The sequence below is a fragment of the Balaenoptera acutorostrata genome, chromosome 2 (genome assembly GCF_949987535.1).
Source record: "Balaenoptera acutorostrata chromosome 2, mBalAcu1.1, whole genome shotgun sequence".
NCBI classification, from domain to species: Eukaryota; Metazoa; Chordata; class Mammalia; order Artiodactyla; family Balaenopteridae; genus Balaenoptera; species Balaenoptera acutorostrata.
The window spans coordinates 68,078,673-68,103,147 of record NC_080065.1 but is presented as its reverse complement, the minus strand read 5'-3'; the positions used below and the strand labels follow the sequence as shown (position 1 = coordinate 68,103,147).

At 34.2% G+C, this 24,475-nt stretch overlaps 1 protein-coding gene across 8 annotated transcripts in view; it reads left to right on the top strand.

Annotated features, from left to right (window-relative positions):
* Positions 1–24,475, top strand: part of SSBP2 (single stranded DNA binding protein 2) — a 314,422-nt gene that overhangs the window by 270,207 nt on the left and 19,740 nt on the right. For all 8 annotated transcript variants that reach the window (XM_007193055.3, XM_007193056.2, XM_007193053.3 and 5 more), the window contains 6 exons: positions 1,272–1,320; positions 12,125–12,160; positions 13,950–14,004; positions 17,623–17,693; positions 20,519–20,597; positions 23,247–23,275. In XM_007193055.3, the coding sequence (XP_007193117.1) occupies positions 1,272–1,320; positions 12,125–12,160; positions 13,950–14,004; positions 17,623–17,693; positions 20,519–20,597; positions 23,247–23,275 (319 nt within the window). The remainder of the gene's footprint in view (positions 1–1,271; positions 1,321–12,124; positions 12,161–13,949; positions 14,005–17,622; positions 17,694–20,518; positions 20,598–23,246; positions 23,276–24,475) is intronic.

The following is a 24,475-nucleotide window of genomic DNA, read 5'->3' as shown; positions in this document are numbered from 1 at the left end:
GATCAACATATATCCTATGCTTTACCTCAGTTTCTGTCCATTAAGACATTGAATCCTCTATGTAAAATCACTTTCCAAAGTGTTCCAGTAACTAATTGTAAAGTCATCATCATTATCCTAGAGAGGAACTATTTCCAGAGCCAATACACGTGCCCCTCACCTTCTCCCTATGCATAATACTTTGACCAAGTCCATTCTGGTCAAAAGGGGACTTGCACTTGGGCATCCTAATAGAGCCTAAGGACACAATTTTTCATGCCCTTCCCTGCTGTTTACATTCCTGGGGAATCCCAAAATAATACCCAGAACAGTTCTAAATATTCCAAGCAAACATGGATAATATAGCTAACTTGGAGAGCCTCTAGCTAACATTTAGAACTTTAGGTTTAAGGTCCCTAGAATAAGAATCAGGGGACTTTTTTTTTTTAATTAAAAAATGTCACAGTGTTTTCATTGAGATTAGAGGGAAAAGGGGAATTTCGAGTGACTCTAATTACAGAAGACCTGCTGACAGTAGTCTACTTTTTATCAGGCAGTATATATTCAGGTACACTTAATACTAAAAAGCAAATGGACAAGAGACGTTTTTAATTTAATTAGGCATTAATTTTGTTTTAAAAGCTTTATGTCCTTTTAAGCTATAGAATAGGAAACATTCTCCCTCACCCTAACATGAAGTAATATATTGACATACATTGGCATAGATTACCTCCTATTTTTCCCCAAGATTTACTCTGGCCACTATCTTGAACTACAATTATGAAAACAAGAAATGTGTTTCCCTTGTTTAATAGTAACTAAATCATCAGTAGCACTGAAAGATAGATTGATATATAGATGTATAAAGTAACATGATATTCTATGCAATTTTTTGAAGAGGAGACAAATTTAGATACCTACTATGTACATTTATTCATTTGTAGCTTAAGAGCAATCATTTTATGTATAATGATATTTTACAAATAATTTCATTTTCATTTTGAATGATACATGCAGCACTTATTATTGTCACAATTATCTTTTATATTTATCTCATAATTAGTGATAAAGCTGTTTAAAACAGCTGTAAAACACTGAAAGCTGTTTGGGGGAATGATAAAATTTTTGGATTTTAGAGATAAAAAAGCTGTGAAAATATAAAGAGTAATTTCAGTGCTGAACTAGAACTGCATGGTAACTGAATTATAAATGTTTGTATTTTATGATGTTGTTGCTTATTGTGAAACATTCAGAGCGTCAGTTAAAATTTCATTTTTTATTTTGTCTTACAGGGGTCCTGGTGGTGGTAGACCTTGGCCAAACCCAACAAATGCCAACTCAGTGAGTATATGTATTTTTACATTTTCCTTGCACTTTGTAGCATTTAACAACAAAAATCTGTTGCTTTTGAAAGCCCTGCAATTGGTTATATTAACCTTTTTTTAAGAAATCATTCAAAAAATATATTTTTATATGTTTTTAGAAAAATATGTATAACTTTTGAAATTATGTGATTTTTTTCACTTCAGAGTCTAATGTAAACATGCATTCTATGTAGATTACCAGGCCCTCAAAAATATAGTAGTGTGATTTAAGGATACTCTACGGTAGCCTACATTTATCATAAAATTTATCATATAATGAATTCATCTTCTAAAATAACTATAATAATTACTAAGTTGCCAAATAAAATCAATCTCAGTTATTATGATTATATTTGCTGTTCTGGTTACACCTAGGTTTGCTCTTTCGCTGCCCCAAGAAGGAAGTACACATTTACCTTGTGCCTGTGGGCTAAACTGCCATCCTTACACTTGTATCTATGTATCTGACATCATGGGAATTTTCCTTACAAGTTTTGTGGCCATGATTTGACTGTGTAAATATTTTTGTCTCTTATTAATGTCACAAATATAGGCACAGGTTAAAAATTAAGCTTTCAATCTTAAAATTAATATTGATATGATTTTAAGTTTAATGAACCTGGAGATTTTTTTCTTGACTTTTGAAACCTTGAGTTCTTCAATCTGTGAGAGAGCTCTGCTCTGTACATTTGTGTAGTATGTGCACTGCACAAAGATGCCTGAGTCTAGGGAGTCAGAAGGAGGCTGAAATATAGCTGTTTTCCACTTGTGAAGTCTATGGATTATCTGCCCAGAAGGGACGCCTTTTGCTAATATGCAGAGGTACCTTCACTGACTAGCAGTGGCCTTAATGCTAAATAAACATGAAACTGATTCAATGTTTAATGTTAATTTAAACTTAAAGAAAATTTAAAGTGAGGTGTGGGTGATATAGAAAGAATCATCCTAAATCCATTGCTATTCTAAAGCAGAAATCACTTTCTTCTCAATTAAGTAACTGTCATATTTTTAGAGAAAACATTTACTGTATATTATCTGCCTATCTCTTAGTTTCAATAGCTATGACAGTTGCTAATTAAATAATATTGTTTGGGGTGGAGAGAGTGATGTTGCTGCTACCGTTTGGGTCTTCAGTTCACTATTTAAGTTCAACAAATCTTCTAAGATACTGTTTTACCTGATTATGTTGTAATATGACTACCTTTACTCCTCCAAATTTCTTTTAGTCTGCTTATATGCTTTTGACTAGTTCACATTTCTATTTGCCTCTTGTTATATATGCCTTTCAAATTTCAAGATTTCACTTTAAAAAGGCATTTAACTAGCAGCTCAAGATAACTTTCTTTGAACTCCCCATTAAAATACCCATAAAGGTGCAGAAAAACAATTTTTTAATAACAGTGAAAACTGCAAATCTTCCTATTGTCAGAATCTGGAAAGAATTTCTATTATCTACATGTCTGATGAAACTGGGTTAAAAAGCACAGTCGATGACCCACCTTAACTAGTAAGCCTTCCTACCTAGAAGCAAGAGGACCCTCTCTCCTTCCTCAGTGTCAGCTCAGCCAGCCATCCCCTCCACTGCCCACTGCAGGCAGCCAGAGTGCAGTTCACACAACCACTGCCCACCTCCTGCAGGACCTCCTTTTGTACGCTCATCTGGAGATACTATCCTCCAAAAGCCATCAAGGAAGGTGGGCAGGATATGATACTGAAGGTGGTGCATTGTACCTAGCGGGTATGTTATCCAAGTGAAGAGTATTAGATGGAGGCAGAGATGAGGAGAGAGTTATGCTTTCTGATCATTTTTAGTTTTTAGATACCTAAACAACTCTTGGGGATTTCACAGAGCCGAGCACATGGATAGGAGAATGTACTGTATCAGGGCAGCAGCTCTGCATTATTTTAGACCCTGAGAAACACTAGGCGTTAGGGAAGGAGCTGTGCATATCAAACTACTGAACAACCACTGTGAAATGGGCATTTGGCCAGCACACATGTAGGCACGTAATCAAGTTGAAAGCAGTCCCTTCTGTTAATATATACCACATATGGGTACACTTCCCCCCAAAGAATTTGAATAGGGAAAAGTTGTGAAGGAACACCTATACTTTTCTCTTTGGAAAAAGAAAGGAGTCATCATCCAGAGCACAGAAAGGAAAAACATTCCTCTGAATATGATAGATTATGAGAAGAAAAAAACCAAAGACAACTGATGACTTTCTAGCAAAAACATAAGGCTTGCATGAAACAAAGCAAAAGTATTAAAGAGAGATTTTTTTTCCCCAAATACCATTGATTATGTTGTAGTGACAATTTATCTGTATTATTTTGAATTCCAAGTTCTTTGGACTTTTTGTCCATATTTAAAATTACAAATACTTTTCATTTGGTATCAATACAGTAAGCCTCTGGCTCCTCAGGGCAGCACATTAAAGTGGTTGGTTGTTTCATTTTTGCTGTTTCCAAATATGTTTTTTTTTTTCTTTTAAATACTTTGTGTTTCCTAAAAACAAAGACATTATCTTTTCATAACCATAGTATAAGGATCAAAATTTAAAAATTAATATTGATGTAATCCATTTTCTAAGCTGTACACCTTATTTTGATTTCACCAGTTGCCCCAACAATATCCTTTGTAACAAAAGAAAATCCCAGTTCACTTGCTGTACTCATCTGTCATGTCTCTTTGTCCCCTTTAACCTGGAACAGTTCCCTTAACTTTTGTCTTTCATAAACTTGGAGTTTTGTTGACTGCAAGCCAGTTATTTTGTAGAATGTCCCATAAGTTTGTCTTAGCTGATGCTTCCTCATGATTAGATTCATGTTATATATATTTGGCAGGAATCCACAGAAGTAATTTTGTGTTTTGCTCAGTGCGTCATTTCAGGGGGCATATGATGGTGATTTATCTATTACTTGTGATGTTAACTTTGATCACTTAGTTAGATGATGCTTGTTAGGTTTCTCCTAGCTTGTTAAATTACTATTTTTCCCTTTGTAATTATCAACCTGTGGAGACATACTTTGACACTATCATAAAGATCGTACTTTAATCTGCTACTTTTAGTAACCATTGATGAATCTCGCCTGAATCGTTTTTTTGCTATGTTGGTTGCCAAATGTCTATTTTCTAATTCTGTCTTTCCTTCTCCACTTATTAGTTGACTTTCTACTATAAGAGATTTTCTTTCTTCTCCAATCATTCATGTAATCCGATGTACTCGTGGATTCTTACCTTGTCCAGTAGGTTTTTTTAATACTAAAATCATTTCAGATTTGTCCAGTTAAAACCCTTTCAGGTTGGATCATTTGTCCTTTTGCCATGTCCCCATTATTCTTTGAGCATATTGAAGCTCATATTTTCCCAGCCTTCGCCTTGGAAACAGCCATTTTTTAAGGGTCCCTGGTTCCTTTTAGTGGAGAGTGGTATTTAGAACCCATTGGAGTGATCTAGCTTCTAACCCTCTCAACCAACAGAACTAGGACACAGATGTATGTATATACACACACCCACACACATCTGTATCTTTCTGTATCTCTACATATTAAAACCATGAGTGCACACTGCAGCAGTATTTAATAGCCAAGATATGGAAGCAACCTAAATGTCCATCAACAGATGAATGGATAAAAGAAGATGTGGTACATATATACAGTGGAATATTACTCAGCCATAGAAAATAATGAAATAATGCCATTTGCCACAACATGGATGGACCTAGAGATTATCATACTAAGTGAAGTAAGTCAGACAGAGAAAGACAAATATCATGTGATATAACTCATATGTGGAATCTGATTTTTAAAAAATAATACAAATGAACTTATTTACAAACAGAAACAGACTCACAGATATTGAAAACAAACTTATGGTTACCAAAGGGGAAATGTGGAGGGGAGGGATAAATCAGGAGCTTGGGATTAAAATATACACACTACTATATATAAAATGGATAATCAAAAAGGATCTACTGTATAGCACAGGAAACTCTACTCAATATTCTGTGATAACCTATATCAGAAAAGAATCTGAAAAAGAATGAATCTATGTATATGTATAACTGAATCACTTTGCTGTACACCTGAAACTAACACAACATTGTAAATCAACTGTAATCCAATAAAATTTTTTAAAAACCCCATGAGTGCACAGTGGTGCTTCAACTTCAATTCAGTACAACAGAGTTCACTCTAGACTTTCTGCTTTCCATGTTTATACCTCACTTCTCTGAAAGTGAGAAATCTACCAACCATTATCCACAATACATTTATTTATCTGCTTAATCTTTATCTTTACAAATTTTTGTCATATACAAGTGTTTTGATCAAAAATGTTTTTGGCAGTCTTTTGCATGGCAGCAGGAGAAACATTTTTAAGGACAAATTTATGTTTTTAATTCAAAATAAGAGTATGATTTTTTACTTTTAACTTCCTTCACTCTGAGCATTACAGTATTGGCCTCAGATTCTTATTTGGAAGCTTATTTACAAGTCTACCAACCATTTTTTTCTTTTTTATGTTTTTCACAAAGAACTGTGCATTTGGGTTGAACTATAAAGCAAGTTCTAATCATTAAGTAGCAAGCACCTTTATCAAAAATATCTTAATTAGCTTTGTCTGCAGACACTTCTTTTGATTACAAGGTATAGAAAACTAACCAAACTAGGCTCATATTGAAAGAGAATATTACTGGATCATGTATCTGAAAAGTCCAGACATAAATTTGCTTTGGGGTACATTTGGTTCCAAGTATTCAAATAACATCATCAGACACTGCCTCTATTCATCGTTTACCTTTGTTCCACTCATCTGGCAAGAAGGCCCTGTGAAGCTCCAGATTTATGTCCTCACAGCTCCCTCTTGAGTACAAAAGAGCACAACTCTATCAGTTAAGCACAGGTATTGGGAATAACTAACTGAACTGGATTCACTTAGCTTGGGTACACAGACTCATTCATGAACCAGTTATGTACAATGCTCTATCGGCCAGGCCTAGGTCACACACCCACTTCCTGAGCCCCGCCCGAGCCACATGGAAAAATAAGGGAGGTATGGTTCAAAAAGAATTCAAGGAATTGTTGGCAAAAGAGGGAATAGGCAGAAACAACAAACGTTCAGTATAGCATTGTATTCATCAACTCACTAGCTGGACAGATAGAAGAGAAAACCCCTTTAAGGAAAAATGAGGATCTACTACAATGATTAAGCCTAAGAGAAATACAAATATTTTACTCCAAATAGGCTCTGCTCTGTACAAATAGATGCTCATTTTTTAAAAAGAGCATTAAAAAATAATAGAATATTTTCAACTTTACACTGACACAGATAATGTTCCCCTTGAGATTTCTAGTGAACTGAATTTCAGTGCTTTTAAGGTAGTTTTGAAATTCACAGTTGACGAAAGCTACTTAGCTAAAATGTAAAGCTACTTAGCTAATCATTTTTTTAATAAAGCCAAAAAACTTCTAGTTATTCTGCTGTTCCCCCTACCACGGCACCGGTCATGGATATTAGGAGTCAGAATATTTGGATTGTTGTCACAGCTCTGGAATTTTCTGTCTAGCTTAACCAGACAATACATATGGGCCTTAATTTTATTATCTGTCAAATAAGAGATTCTTGTTCTATGATTCTGATCTTCTACCTCTCTGGTCTTCCTTATCTTCTACATCTGCATTTTCCTCTTTCATTTCATATTAATGGTTATTTTGTATAGCATATGGGAGAGGGGTGGAGGGAGGAGATTAATTACATTGGGAAGAATCTGGTCACTAGAGGTGGAGAAAGGCCTGGACAAAAGTAAAGGGAAAGGGAAATGCAGGCAATGTGTGAGAAAAAATTATTAGATTCTTAGTGACTAGGAACATAGATTTGGAAGGCAAAGCTGGAAAAAGAAAAATGGGACCATGATGTGTTCAGGGCTCTCAATGCTGAGAAATCTGGAATTATCATCTGTGTAGAACAGAGCTGTGTTTTAGGAAGATAGTATATAAAATGGATACATAGGGAAACAATATTAGGAGAGTATAGTAACAGACCTTATAAAATGTTGTCAGAGCCTAAGGTAAAAGCAGTGGAGAAAGGATGGCAGAGATAAATGTCACACATAGAATCAAAAATACCTGGTGACTTGTTGGATTTGAGGATAAAGAAAGTGAAGAAGTTGAAGGTGATTTCAAGTCTTTGAACATTATAACATAATGTGTTATAATTTAAATCTATAACCTTCAACCTCTGCTGAGTCCTCACTGATGTGTGACCAGCAAATTTTTTTAACTCTTCTTTAGTCGCCTGCCTTTCCTGCACTTCTTATCTTTGGCCCCTTCTCTATTAGCAAAACTTGTCTCATATTTTATAGAGGAAAAAAAACCAAAACACCATTAGACTCAAATTTCTTCAGATTCTACCCTTACCTCCAATATTATAAGACCTTTCATCATTTTTCTTTCCTCTTGTCTCAGAGATGTTCTTCTCAATACTAACTGTTTTATCTGTTCTCTTTATTCCATGTCTGGATGTCTCTACATATCTTGCTCATTCATTTTCTAAAGGAGTTTTCGTCGATCCCTTTCCATTGGCTGGAACTTTCCCTAACACTGTGCCAATGAACAAAATCCCAAGACAACCTTAAAACCCCCAGTCTTTCACTCCTCTAGAGTTGGGAGGGGGCAACTGATAGAAAACTTCTCTCAACCCTTCCTCAGTCTCAAACCACCATCCAGTGTCTCTCACACATTGAATCCCTCACCACCATTCTCCTGGGCAGTGAATTCCTTGATCCTCTTTTCCATTTCATTACTATATGGTAGTGCAGTGCATGAAATATAACAGGTGATGGACGAAGATTGATTGAATTGACTTCTCAACTGTTTCAATTCCCATGAAAAGTACTATTCTGAAGGTTACTAGTGACATTCTACTTACCAACCAAAAATAATGACTTATTTTCTGTCCTCATCATACCTGACCTTTGAAATATTTGACACCTTGGTTTTGTTTAAATGTCTCTTCATTTCTTTTCTTCATTTAAATAATGTTTTTTTCCATATTTGTACTAGCATATTCCTTTTTATTATTTATTCTTAGGTGTGTCACAGAAAGGTTGAAAGACTTGAGCCTGACAGAGCTCAAAAATAAGCCCAGTTTAGGCATTTCCTAGCCAAGCTGCCCCCACTCCTTGCTTCTTGAAAGTCTAACTTGCTTGACTTTTTATAAGATATTTTCTCCTGATTTTCCTCCAGTCACATTATCTGCCCTTTCTTAACTGGTAATGTTCTTTAATTCCAATCTTGGGCTTTTTTTTCTTTTTTTCATTTTAACATTTTCAACTATCACTAAATCTAACCAAATCCTAGATTAAAGTCTCGTGCCCAGTACAAAATGGAAATTTATTCAATTGAAGCTTTATCTCTAGACCTGATCTCAAATGAGTTCTAGACCTCTGTTTCTAAATATCTGTTGATCAGATCTAACTCAGTGTCTACTAGTGCTTTCCAATTCAACATGGCAGGTATTCCCCAAACTTGTCCCCCACTTCCTAAATTCCCTATATATAAATTAGTAGCACCATCATCCACCCAGTCAGCAAGTTGGAAACCTCAGAATCACCTTAACTTCTCCCTTCCCTTGTCCACCACACCCAGTTTGTCATCAAGCCCTGCAGAGGACATCTGTGAAAAGTCTGTCAGATTCTCTTACTCCTACTTATCTTAATCAGCCCTGCCTAGAACACTTTTTACCATCTCTTGCCTAGACTTTTTGCAATGGTCTCCTAAATTGTATTCACGTTCCATAATGCCTCTAGAGTTACCTTACTAAAACATAAATTTGAACATGTCTCTCTAAAACCTGTGACTCCCTATTTCCAACAGCATAAATTCACTCTGACCATATAGCCTCATCATTTACCACAATCCCCTGTACATCCCACACTGCAGCAACTGTGTAAAATTACATGTACCATTTCCCTAATAAACTGTGTACTTTCACATTTCTTTTCTAAATGCTGATCCTTCTCTTTGTCTTTCTAATGGACCCCCGCCCTCTCTAAGTCCTAGCTGCCCAGCTCAAATACGTCTTCTATACCCACACAGTACTTCTACCTACATTGTCATATTTTGTTTCTCAGGCTAGGCTGGCAGATGCTGATGTAATTTACAAGAGTGCAGGTTCCATAAAGTGCTGGGGGTAGGAGCCCAAATTAAGAAATTAATTTAGAAATTAAGAGCGCATTTCTCTTAATGAGGGCAACAAAGACTATGAGGTAGAAACAGTGAGTGTAAGTCAAAATTAGAGAGTTTGACAGGGCAAAAATAGAAAGAAATTGAACTAGAGGTGGTAACAAACTTTTAAAAGTATTTTAAAATGTTTATTATATTTAATGGTGTTTGAAGGAACCATGAAGAGGGAGAAGTTAAAAGTATAAAAGGAGCAAGGACTTAGGAGAATGGTATGGTCAGGAGGGGCTAGCTTTGGAAACACAGATTTTTTTTTCCTACCTGAGATGAATGGATGAAATTTTAAATCTATAAATAATGAAGTGTTTAGTTGAAGATGAAGGCAGAGCAAGAATTTGATGGCTTTAATGTATAACAAAAGGGCAAAGTACCAACTCGGGATGGTATAACCACCAACGAGAGCCAGATCACAAAAGTCCATTGTTAAAAGTTCAGGAGTTTTGTGAGCTGATTGTTAAATCATTGGTAGCTTGAAATCTGCCTTAGAGGAATATTTACACTGCATAAACAGGCAAATGCTACAGATTGGGAGTTTTCCCCCCTGAGTTTACTGGCACACCTCTAGAATGCTTTGGGGCTTCCATAAAGGCCGAGCCAAAATGCTTCCAAGTGTTAGTGAAAACTAGGTTGAAGTTGGAGAACATGATTATGTTTTGGACCTTGTCAACCCTATTCTGTGTTTCTTACCAGGAACTCTCTACCATAAAACAGAAAAGTTGGCTAGAGGGTGATCAAAGAGTTGGAAATTAACAAAGTAGACTTCAGGATAATGAATTTAACATACTGGAGAGAGAAAGAAAATACTGGCAGTGGCATGGGGGAGGGGCACAGGCAATTTAGTGGGAAACTAATAGGGAAATAATGAACTTAGTAAACATGGAGGAATTGTGATGGGATAAGTTTCTGATTGGAATATAGAATGTTATTTGTGAGTGCCATGAGGAACAAGAAAAATGTCAGGAAAGTTGTTTAGATCTCTGTGCAAAAACTTTTAGGATGTATTCATGCTCATAAATGGAAAAGGGGGGTATATTGGAAAGGAAAGGCAGTGAGTGTAAATTCCAAAGATCTAAAGAGTGGTTAGGTCATATCTTGAAGTTGCTTAAGGATGACGGTAGGCAATAGAGGCAGAAGGACATGAGCCAGGTGCTAAAGTTGTAAGGAGATGAAAACTGGAGCTAACAAATAAGTTGGTGATTTGGAGAGGGCAGGTGCACATGTTTAAAATAATAAGCAGAGGATGGATAGTAGATCATGAACTGCAGAGGACCCTAGAGAGCAAAGCGATATTCATTCACCAAGTCGAGTAAATGTCTACTGCCATAGGGATCCCCATACTCATAGAAGTGATCGTCATCACTAGTGATACTGGACACTCTGGTAACGGCCGCCTGCAGTGCTGAGTTACCCATAGGTGGACCAACCAGAGGCTCAGACACCTGTGGTCTGTGCTTAAGGCAAAGCAAGGACACCAAACAATGAGGAGAGAGCTTTCAAATAACTCAATATTAAAATCAAAGGAAAACCATAACTTTGTTGTATTTCTTTCTGCTTACTTTATTATTTCATATTATTTTTAAGTGTAATTATCAGGAAGGAGTTGGGGTGGAGGGAACATTTAGGTACAGGCACTATAATCTTTTCACCACTCTTAAGGTCCTATTTTGGCCCTGGCTGTCCTACTCCAAGAAGACAGTAATTTACTGGCTTTTTTCAGAATAAGGCAAAAATATCTCTTCTGGATGTGCAGAAGGATGTAAGCTAGTGAGTTTGTGTGAAAAAAGAATATTTGGATTTAACTTCTCTATTAATATCCACAGTTAAGGGGTTATTTTTAAATATATGTTTTCCAGTTTTCATTTCTTAAATTATCATAGCAATGTTGTATTAATACCGTCTAATCTCTAGAAAAGAGCTTAGTTAGGAGCTTGATTTGAAGGGAAGAGGGAATATGTTACCCATATCTGATCCCCACAAATTAGTAGTCTTTGGAGACTTACATTAACAAAATCTTTTCCATTCATTATATTGTTTTCTAGACGCTAATTAGAAAGGAAAGGGGGGAAAAGTGAGGTTTATATATCAAGTATTGACTACTGCATGAATATAGTAGCCTGAAACCTGTCTTTAAAAAAAATAATGTATCCCGGAATGCACATAAATTAGAAATTGCATCTGTAAAGGCTACTAATTTGAAAAATTCTGGTTTCCAGTTTTTAGCTGCACAAATATATATCTTTTTAATTACAAAATAAGTGTCATTAGTATCAAGCAGTGAGTACAACTGCCCTGAAATCAATATAACTTGAAGCTGTAATTCTATCTAAATTCCTCTTGACTAAAATCCTCTCTTTTTTGTAAATCAAGATAATTCTGCATTTTATTCAGTTTTCTAGCACTCAGACATATATAAATGCCTTTATCCTTTGTGATAAATTTTAAACCTTGACAAAAGTTAGAAAGTAGATTCATTTTAGGTCAGTCTCCATACTGCCACATGAATCAAAATATGTATATTTTTTGTCCTGTTCATGTTCCAGATACCATACTCCTCAGCATCTCCTGGGAATTATGTAGTAAGTACATTTGGGTTTGTTTGCTCATAAGAATTGATGTTATGTTCTATTTGGGCAATGAAATAGTTGTCCAGATGTTAAGAAGAGCCCCTGTGTGTTGGCCAAGAAGTGAACATCTGATTTGTATTGAGTTGTTCCGTCTGCCAACCTCAGTACATGTGTTGATGTTCATTAGTGAAACAGTTATCAATCTGGCCAAAATTGCCCTGAGTACTGTGTTTTACTTCAGCATATGTTTCTGTAAACCACGCAATACACTGTCCAATCATGAAGACAGCCATCCCAGTTACACAATGATATGCTTGAATTTGCAGTTCTTTAGAATAATCTGCACCCCCCCCACCCTACTTGCCATACACAAAGTCTTAAGAAGACGTTACGCTTTCTCCCAATCACAAAGATAATTAGATAGCAGAATAATGACTAGTAATTTGGGGGAGGAGGGCTAGTTTTCATTCTTAGAAACTGAGACCACTTCTTCTTCTTCTTATCACTTAGTACATGTTAAAAATTTCCAATTCTTTACATTCGTCAAATTAGCAGGTTTTACATGACCTCTTGAATTTGCAAATGACCTTTTAACCATCATCACATTATAATTCTTGCTGTATCTCAAGGCCATCATAAAAGATAATTTGTTTATAATATTTAGAGGGAAATGCCTAACAGAGTAGCAAGGATAAAACGGTAAAAAGAAAAATCTTTCCTAAAGAACTTTTCAGAGGTGGTGGTCAACCAGAGTAGGAAAAAAGGAGTACTTAGGAAGAAGATCAACGCGCATTTTCCCTCCATGGAAACAGTGTTCTGTGAGCATAGCGAAAAGCACACGCTGTTGGGACCTGTGAACTTAGTGCTCAGTATTTCTTTAAGCTATAAGCTAAGTCTAACTTTTTGCACAATCTCTATGAAAGTAAAAAAGTTTGAGTAAAACCTGTTTTTTCTTCAAGTCAATTAAAAATAAGCTTGATATATATAGTTTTATGGAATTACAGACTTATTTGAAAGTAAATTTAAGCTGTTTAATAAATAGCAATACATATATTATTTGAAATAATTAGTGGGTTATGTCTGTGCACTCAGAATGAAGCAAAAATTTAGCCACTTAATAGTTAATTTGACTACTGTAAGTCTGAACATTCTAAAACTCATTGCCTGAATTATCCATTTTGGTTGCACGAAATAACTGAATTAACTTGAGTCACCTAACATCCATTTCAGATTGATTGTGTACCTACAGCCTTAGAAACCCTCACATCAGTCAGCATTACCTCTCATTTCTAATTGACGTGATAGCTGAAGGTACAGTGCATCAGAAGTGTTGCAGTTGATGCTGGCAGAAGAAGCAGCATCAATGTATTTTTTTAAACATATGAATATCTTCTGATTTTCAGTTGCCTATAAAAAACAGTGATACAAAATGTAAGAAAATTACAGTAAACTAAATCACAAATACACATGAATGATTTCTATTGTATGGGATTTGTAAAGGCCTTATTAAATGGTTTCTCCTTAACCTCCTTATACCTGATGTCATTAAGCCATGAATCATAAATCAACGTTACAGGCTCATTGCTTTTGGAAACTTGTCAAAACAATCTCAGCATATTTAAACTAAATTATATTTTGCATAACATTGAAATGATTGTGCATTCAAAGAAAATAAATTATGGAGAAAATGTATTTCCTCTACTGTTTTCAAACTGGATTATTATAAAGTCTAACTTCTGTTTTTCCTTATATTGTTTAATGCAATGCCTTATTTTTACTGAAATTTTGTGTAATTATTTAGGGTCCTCCAGGAGGTGGAGGGCCACCAGGAACACCCATCATGCCTAGTCCAGCAGGTATTGTAATCGAACTAGCCACGTGGGCATTTGATTCTTAGAGTAAAATCACAAAATACAGAAATTGTTATGAAAGAAAGTTAGTAGTATTCTTTACCTCATTGGTGGTTTCACAAGTTGAGTAGAGGTAGCAAATAGGAAGAAATAGTGTTCTTAAGTAACTACTGTCCAATTACTTTAAGCATTTAGAAAACTGTTGTGTAGGTAATAGATTTAATCAGAATGAAAACTGTGTTGATCTGTATGAATTGCCCAATAATTTATCTGACTAAAAGTTTGCTTGAGACTGTGGAAAAGATCCAAACCTCACAACTTAAGAAAAATTCTGCATAAGTAACACATGAAATACATGGATCCATTAGGTTTAATACAGCAAATCAGACCCACCATATCTAGCATCTAAGATAGATGTGGACGTGCTTACAATATCATTTATCCTACACGTCTATAGGTATTTATTAGTTAGCTAACCCACTATGTAGTGGGGAAAGTTTTTTAACCTTTTAAACCAAAATAATTTAATATTCCTGGAATCATATCGTTATTTTAAATATCTCTTTCCTTTGAGACTTTAATACAAACTATTAAATGTGTTGTGTCTTGAGGCCTCTGATGGTAGCACAGCCCTCCTAGAAAGCTCCTGGCAACGTGTCGCAAGAGCCATGAAAAAGCTCATACCACTTGACACTATAATCCTACTACTAGAAATGATTGGAGGTACAATCCAAGAATCATGTAGAATGATGCTCATTTGTTATAGCCAATAGTAAAATAATAGAAACAACCTTCATGCCTAATCCGATTTTAGTGATATTTTTAAATTAATGTTTTATGGACTAAAATGTAGCCATTAAAATTATTATCAAAGAAATTTTAATGACACAGAGAAATAAATGTTCATGATTTAATACAATATGATCACAGTGTTATTTTAAAATATATTACACTGAAATCTGGGACTTCCCTGCTGGTCCAATGGTTAAGACTCCGTGCTTCCACTGTAGAGAGCATGGGTTTGATCCCTGGTTAGGGAACTGAGATCCCGGAAGCCGCATGGTGTGGCCAAAAAAAACTAAAATATATTACCCTGAAATCTGAAAAGTAGATAACAAAGAAATAGACTAAGACTTTGTCAGTTTTAACTTCTGGGTAATGAAATATATGGGAAATTTTTATAATTAGAAAATATTTTTTTATTATGTTGCACTGTTAAATTCGTATGTTCTTACAAATTTGTTGGAATCTAAGATACACAGAAGTTTGAAATTAAATATCATTAATCATACCAATAAATATTTTTAAGTTTTGAATCTTTAGTTTAGAAAAAGCATAAATTTGATGATTAATTCAAAATTTTACTTTGCCTCACTAACTCTTTGGAATATATCATAAATATTTCATGGATCTCTGTCCTCAGAACATCTTCAGTGAAGTGAAACAAAATTCATTGAAGATAGAAGTATATGAATTGAACATCTTGCCCACATTTGCAATCCTTTTGGTGAAGTTAAGGTTTAATTTATGAAGGTAGCATGTGATTAATAAATACTTTACTACATACTCAAACAAAGTTTTCAGAGTAACACTAAACTTTTCAGGTGATAAGTAATCGGATCACTTCTTCCTTTCAAGCCAGAAATTGCCACCAGTGTATCTTGCTAGCTTTTCTGCCTATTCTTTCATGTACTCATCCTTTATCACAGTCAGTCCTCTAATATGAAGCCAATATCCCCCACTCTCCAAAAAATAGGTGCCAGAATACCTATTGTAAAGTTTTTTTGTATATAAAAATAAATCAGACATTTTCTAAAAAATACCAACCTTATTCACTCAATGTTTTTTCATTTTCAGATGCAATTATATTTGATTGGTCTTTAAAGCAATAAAGTTTTCTTTCTGCATATTTTAAAATATACAGCCCATTTTCCTTTCAAATTAATTGCTAAAATTAGTAAGTAAAATTAGTAAGGCTAATAAAGGTGAAGAACCATTTGAAGGTTTCCTATGTTTAAAAAACAATTCCAGCTTTTCTGAAAGATACATTTTTATGGGATAGGGTTTATGCCATGAATTGAATCTAAGTTAGTAGATATTTATTGTTTATAGTACACAACATGAGTAAGACATGGTCCCTTTCCTCCTCTCAAAGAAATTATAACCTAGTTTGAAGCGGGAGGGAAGAATAAGACAAAATATTAACTATAATGCAAAGCAGAATTCAGTGGTAGAGGAGCACTCACATACTTTTAAGTATCAGGGGAAAACTTCATGGAAGAGGTAGCGTTGGCAATGGGCCTTGAATAGTGAGAGTATAATTTCGGTAAGCGGAGATTGTGTAGAGAAGATGCTCAGAGGAAGAAAGAACAAAAATAAGGTGATGGAAAAGGATGATCATATGCAAGAAAGAACAAGTAGCCCGGGTTGACAGGAGTATAGTGTACATAAGGATGTAAAAATAGTTAAGGCCACAAAAGTAGATTAGGAGCTTACTTAGTATAAACAAACAGAGGTCAACCAGAGGTGGGCATTTCAACTTTCTCAACAATATGATGTATTAATCTAGAAGTAAAAAATAATACTTAGGTTTATGGATCAATGTTTACAAAGTATAAATGGCATCTAACCTACTCTAAAATAATAAATTAACGTCTAATAATCACAAAACAAGAGGAAAAGTAATTGCCCATTTCTCACTCTATGGTTATTGCCATGAGAAAGCAAATAATTTTTATCTTCTGCCTTGAATCAGTACAAAACATTTGAAAAACATCTTTTTCAAAATAGAGGCCTGCAACATTATATTTAAGAGAACTATATAATTGTGGAAAAATAGAAAAGCATTTTATAGTTGATAGTTCCTAAATGTAAAATATTAAGACTTTCACTCTAGGCTATACATTATAAACACATATACTGAGAGACTTAATTAGGACTAGCTAATAGACATGAAATGTAAAATGTTACATATATTTATGTGGATATACACTACAGTTATTTTTATTATAATGAATCAAAAATAAAATGAATGAAAAGACTTTTATCAAAAGTTGTACTAGTGGAAGCTGGCTTTTACTTCAAGCAAGAGTATTTTCATTCCAGTTGTATAGTCTCGTTCTAATATCTTTCTGTGGGAACTAAGCCAGGATATTCCACCAGCTTTTATTAATTATTAGCTAAATAAACTATTTTTTAAATTGGTCTATAAGAAGCCTAAGGAAATAATAAGTAAAAAGCTACTAAATCTGAATTTTAAGAGATTTCTGTTATATGTATACATATAAATTGCTTAGAGAAATCAAAAGATATCATGTTTTTTAAAGAAGAAAAAATTTACAGTAATTCTTTAGACTTTTAAAGTAATATTCCTTTTGATCTGAATTATTCAAGTGATTATTCCTAATATATTAGGTAGATATTCCTAATTTACAACCTCAGAATGATAATTTTGGGGTCAGAAAATGACTTACAGATATTTGTTTCTGAACATTAGTAATGACTATTTCAAGTGCTGTAGCTATAAATATGCATAAGTGTCCAGATCATCTTTGATTATTACTTTGTGATGACTTGGGTGTAGATTATAATGAAAGATATTAATTCAGTAATATTTTGTTTCAGACTCAACCAACTCTGGAGACAACATGTATACTTTAATGAATGCAGTACCTCCTGGACCTAACAGGCCTAATGTAACTATGCATTTTTTAAAATTTTTGGAATGTATTTGAAGACTCAAACTCTAAGTACATTCCTTTTCCTTGATACTGTTTAAGCTTTATATTTTATTATCCAGGATCTTACTGGATATCAAAAAATCAAATTCTATGTTCTGGGTTGGAAAAAAACATAATATATAACATACATAACAAGAGATTTCATATCAGTATAATATAAATGTAAAAGAGAACTTAATTATAAAATGTTGATATGTAGCCTTATTTTATCTCGAATACCTAATAATTGACTATTTGAAAGTGACAGTTAATGTGTAATCATATGTTCACCTCATTTTACACATCACTAATTTCTTCAGGTGGTTGTTTTTTTTTTCCTGTTAAACTTGAAACTAAATTAGGAAGTTGAATATGCCTGTTTTTCTTTAAATTTTTGAAATCTGGAGTTTAAATATAGAACTGAAGCAGTTCTACAGAAAGAATTTGAGTGTACTTAATAAAGCATATGGTCATGATTTTTCCATGAACGCTTACAGAAAAATGATATCTATAAGACCTACATATTAACAAAATATATAAGAAAATACAGTTAATACATAGGTATATATATATGAATAAAATGTAGCTCAAATTAAAGAAAAATCAAAACACATATAAAGAATTTCCAAAAGTATACCAAAAACTGGGGATGAAATATTATAATTGAGCTTCCTAGCAGTGAGGACAGCAAAGGGAAACTTTAAATTGTCCAGTATGTTATGGTACTTGAAATAGGGCTAGTCCAAACTGAGATGTGCTGGAGGTATGAAACACACCCTGGATTTTGAGGACTTAATATGAAAAAATATATAAAATATCTCATTAAAATTTTATACTGACTGTATTTTGATTGATAATTTTGATTATATAAGTAAATAAAATTATTAAAATTAACTTCATCTGTTTCTTTTTACTTTTTAAAGATGGCTGCTAATCTAAATTTTTTTATGTAGTTCACATTTGAACCTTACATATTATTTCTGTTAAGCAGCACTGCCTTCAGTTACCAGTATTCCCTTTGTATAATCAAATAAATTCTTTTTCAGGAAAAGGAAACAATTTTCTGTCAGTAATGTCTAAAAGGTGTTTTCACAGAGATTTTAAAGAACACTGAATATGATCATGAACAATGTTCATTTTAGAAATGCAGCACAAATGTAGAAAAGCTCTTCATACTGCAATTTCAGATCTTAAAACTTGATATTTGAAAGGGAGGGGATACAGGAGGAAACCAGGAGCATATGGTACTGAAGACATTTCTGCAGACAGCTAAACTGATATCATCCAAGTGTGTTCCATTCTGCTTCTCTTACTTGTTACAAAGATAAGAGATTCAAGAGAAGCAGAAGCTGAACATGTCACTCTTCCAAATGTCATTCATTTCAGCCAGAGGTAGTCAAAGCAAAATGCCTGCTGAGGGCTAGGACTGCAGTATTATGTGCTTCAAGTATAATACCTACAGTCTTAGTGTTGTTTAACGCGCAGTGGGGGCCGGATAAAAGGACCAAACCAAGGAGGTTCACCGGCTGTTGGCCTCACCGGCACCAGTTTCTCAGCCCAGATCTAAACTATGCTTTTGAAAAAACCTGAAAAACAACAGTAAGTTCAAAGTTAATTTCTTTGACCTCTCATTAGAGGCATGCGTATTCCAAGTTGTTTACTGAAAAAAAAAAACCAAAAAACACAATCCATCCATGTGTTTTAGGCAACAAAACTTTAGGCAACAGAATTGGCATTATCCTGTGAAAATGTATAAGCATGTGGTTTGTGTGAGCACGGTGATGGAAAGCTATCTTCTTTCCACACAGAGTCGGTGGTATACAGGGTGTCCACTCAGGGCAATCTTCCCCCGAAGCCTGTATGATTAGTAACCACCACAATCCCATCGATACACATACATACATGCAACACATTCAGTATTCTGCACCATACAACATGGAAGAAATGATTTGGGCATGGGAAATTTTAAGAACAAGTGTTTTCAGTAATCTATCTTAACTGTAAACATAAGGTAATTATAGATAGCCTGTCTTCAAACTGAGGTCTGAGTTTCCTTAGAAGTATTCCAGGGAGTTGAGGGAGAGACTAAGCGGGCAGGTCATGGGCTCTCCACCACCACCTCTACCACAGCACATCTCTTCACATCTGTGTTGTACTAGGCTTCTAATGTAAGGTTTCACTTGAAAATGAAATACCACTACTTTAAAAAATGTTAAATATAACTGCTATTGAATGCCTAATTGTGATTGAACTGACATAGTTGAGACTGCCAAGAAGACTTAGCTATATTCAGCTATCCCCAAGGAGCTAAATGTATTTAACCTGCAAGATGAAATTATTTATCATGTTCATTTGAACAAAGATAGATTGTCTGCTAAGAAAAATGTTAATGTTGGCATATAATGTTCAATTATTCTTATTAATAAGCCAATACCTTTAGCAGCTTCTTAAGAATTACCTCTGGTTTATAATAGCAAAATTTGTCAATAGCATAAAATACTTATCTTCTCACTTGCACTGGAATATATGTGCTTTCTGGTTAAGGATATCTGAAGAAAAATTTGGATATGAATGAGCATTAGCCTGGAGATCTAGAACATAGAGAAGATGGAATGAGGGAAGTAGCAGTCCAGTTAGAGAATCTAGAAGGCTGGAAAAAAATCTAGGAAAATAATCTCCATAATTTGGAAATGAAAATAAGTTGTAGAAGTGTCTTACAGTGTTAAAGATAGGTATTGTGACATTGAGATAAACAATTGTTTTCAATGTGATCACAGTCATTTTCTCCATTTTTTGAATAGTTTCCAATGGGCCCTGGGTCAGATGGTCCCATGGGTGCATTAGGAGGAATGGAATCACATCACATGAATGGCTCTTTAGGTAAGGATATTAAATCTGATGTTCAGGAATGAATTCAAAACAAAACCTTAATTCTACATAGTGAATATCATGACTTGCGAAGTTCTTCTTTGTATAGGAACTCATTTTGAAATGCTTCAGCTGTTATCTACAACTGATAGTTTAATCCATAGGATATTCGCTATGATGGCTAAAGATTATTTGGAAAATCAGATATGTGAGATTTGTTCTAACCTAGCTCATATTCACAGGTATTTACTTTAACTTACCAAAATCTGAGTGTTTATGATAAAAGGAGACACTGCTGCTTTGGGCACCTAGAGGACCATGGTATCCTCACAGTGGGTTTCTTTGTCTCCAAAGGTCTGTAGACACAGTCTCAGAGGAACTTCAGTCCTCTGCAAGAATTTCTTGATTTTGTTTTTGCATTTTAATGTTTGTCTCTTTTTAAAAAGTAAAATTGGTAATCATATTCTGGATAATCTGAATGATTCTCTTAAGAGAGAACACTGCCCACATTGTCTGTGTTCGTGATAAAGCTGATTTCAAGTAGTGCAAATAATGGTTGTAAACATACTTCATAAATGATGTTTTCTTACCAAATGAAGCCAAATATCTGCAAGGTGAACAAAAAGTTTCACAACAGTGAGAAACAGAGACAAGTGGTACAAAACTGACCTGGTCACACAGCATACTGTATATGTAGGCAGGCCAAATGCAAAACCAAAACAAGGGGAAAAAGACATTTATTTTATGTTTGTATGTTTATCATCATCATATATCATAAACTATTTTAAAAGTTGACAGTGGGGTTGGAGGTTTGTGATAATTTTTTTCTTTTGAAAAAGAACCATCTTTTACTTAAGTTGGAGAAACTATGCCATGAGTAACTCAGTTTATACACGGATTTCACAACCCCACCCTAGGTCAGGAAATGCCATCCTCTGATACTTCGAAAAGCTATGTAACTTCAATAATCAAGAAATTATTTACAACACTTTGATAGACTTTTTTTTTTGATAGACTTTTGTGCTTTTAAGGATCCATGCTTGTTTTGCCTAGTTTTCAAAATGTTAATTTGCACTGTCCAGTTGTGGTAGTTACTAGTCATGTGTGACTATTTAATTATAAATCAAATTAAATGTAAAATTTAGTTCTTCAGTTGCACTGCCACATATCAAGTGCACATAGTCACATGAGCTAATGGCTATCATAACAGACAGCACAAGGAAACATTTCCAGCATCACACAAAGTTCTACTGGGGATAGCACCATTCTAGAATTTTACTTTCTAATTTATTGCAAAATAATTTACTTTCCAATCTTTTAATTTGTAAAATCATTCACAAAAAGATGGCATTTGGTCATAGTGAGAAGATTCTCAGTTATATTACTCACTAGAACAGAATTTGCAGAATAGTTTCACATATACTTGTCATCTATAATGAATATTGTATATATTTACAGATACATAATTGCATATATACATTCAGTACTTAACATTATGCCTATTTATAAACTAATGTTAATAAGCCTTTACTTTATCTGTGACCGTCTGCTGAATGCTGTACTATTAAAATATTATAATATTTTTATGCCAGGAAAATTATTTAAATAGTTAAAAATAAAGCTAAAGTTGTGGCAAGGATCTGATTATTTTTCTTTGTTACCTAAGTTATGATTCCATTTCTTCAGTAAGAAATTAGTATTGATTGTCCATTTCTCCTAAGAATTAAAATAAAACCACAATGTTACATTTTGAAAACATTTTTACTTTTGATGGATTGCCATGAATATTTGTTGCTGCCAAATTTTTCTTAAAAATATTATACTTGGGCTTCCCTGGTGGCGCAGTGGTTGAGAATCTGCCTGCCAATGCAGGGGACACGGGTTCGAGCCCTGGTCTGGGAAGATCCCACATGCCACGGAGCAACTGGGCCCGTGAGCCACAATTACTGAGCCTGCGCGTCTGGAGCCTGTGCTCCGCAACAAGAGAGGCCGCGATGGTGAGAGGCCCGCGCACCGCGATGAAGAGTGGTCCCCACTTGCCACAACTAGAGAAAGCCCTCGCACAGAAACGAAGACCCAACACAGCCATAAATAAATAAATAAATAAATAAAATTAAAAAAAAGAAAAATTATAAAAAAAAAAATATATTATACTTTGATTTTGGTTATTATAGTAAAACATGGTTCAGAATATTGTCAGGTATTGTTGCAAATGCCTGTTTTGTACTTTATCAGATGTACAGAAGCATCATTTCAGAAAATAGAGATCTCTCTCTCTCTCGTTCTCTATTTACATATCTATAAATATATATATACACATGTGTATTAGTGTACAAATTTTAAAGTTTTGAATTGAGTAGGATATATATGTCTACTGTTTCACTTTCAGGAATTTATGATAGCAATAGTTTTTTATTCTGCCATTACCAAAAAAAGTAGATGATTGGGAAGGAAAGGTACAACTCTTCCTTGCATTTGCCATCAGATGATACCACACAGTATAAGAGAAAAGTAATTTTTTGAGATTCAGAAATCCAAGAGATATACACTGCAAATACATACAGTGCACTGCATTACTACATTTGTTTATTTTAAAGGAGTATTTAATTTACAGATAGAATCATTACCTAATAAAGGCTTTCTTTCCATATTTTGTTTTAGGCTCAGGAGATATGGACAGTATTTCCAAGGTGAGTATTATGTATTGTGTGTTGTTTTTTATCTGTGTTTTATTCCACACAGAACTCTTCTTAAGATTGAGAATAACGTTATGAATTTTGTTCTTAAAGAGTTTGAAAGTAGAAGCCAGATATAATTAAGTAGAAGTGTAAAATATTAATGCATATAATCTGTGGGAAAGGGTAAAATTAGTCTTTTAAGAATATTTCAAAGCATGCTAGGATTCATTTACAGGATATGCTATACATGATTAATTGATACCCAAGCAAATAATAATCAGTTTAATCACATTATGATGTTACGCATTTGTAAAGCAAACTGACATACTATAGATAATCTTTTGAAAATGTAAAGAAGTCTAGAGCAACACGAAAAGAGGTAAATTTGAAAAAGTGGTTATTATATGTTGTAAGGGCATTGCATTTATACATCTCATTTGTCTTCCAAACCCTTATCAGGCAATGCTGATGTCCTCAATCATTATTATAGTTCCACAAAATAGAGTAAGAAAGTAATTAGAGGAAAATTATATTAATAGAAGTAGGAAAGTGACCCTTCCAATAGCACATGTCTCTGTTTTTCCTCTGTCAGTCGTCTGAGTATCTAAAATTAATGCTTTGCTAAGATGCCGTATATTTTTTGAAGAATACCTAAATACTTTTTAGGTCATGATGAATTTTAAAATACTTCTCTGTGGGTCAAATGTATATTTAGAATGGCTGATGAGAACTAATTATTAACTACCACTAGAATGACTCTCTCAGAAGTCTGCTTTATATCAATAAATACAGAAATTCATTAAAGGATGACTTCATTTTTAATTCCACTTTGAATTTATATTCATGTATAATAAAGCAAAATTCCTGATGCCAAGAAAAATAAAATGAAGTTGAGCTATAGAAACTTATAAATTAAGACTTCAAGCTAAGAAAAAAAAAAGAGCGTTTAATTGGCATTCTGACATTGTATCTGCATCGCTTGGCTGCTTGGCCTAGGAATTTCATCATGCACTTTGGATGTCTGTTTAGAAACAATCAGGAAGATCTTTTTCTTTTCTAAAAATAGATATATACAAACGGCACCATCTTAGCTCTGTGAGAAATAGTATTAGGTAAGCCTTCAAAAACCTTGTTTTCAAAATAAGATTCATTGTATAATACCGTTAGAGCCTTCTTTCTGGGAAGCACCTTTACAAGCCAGATGACCATGAT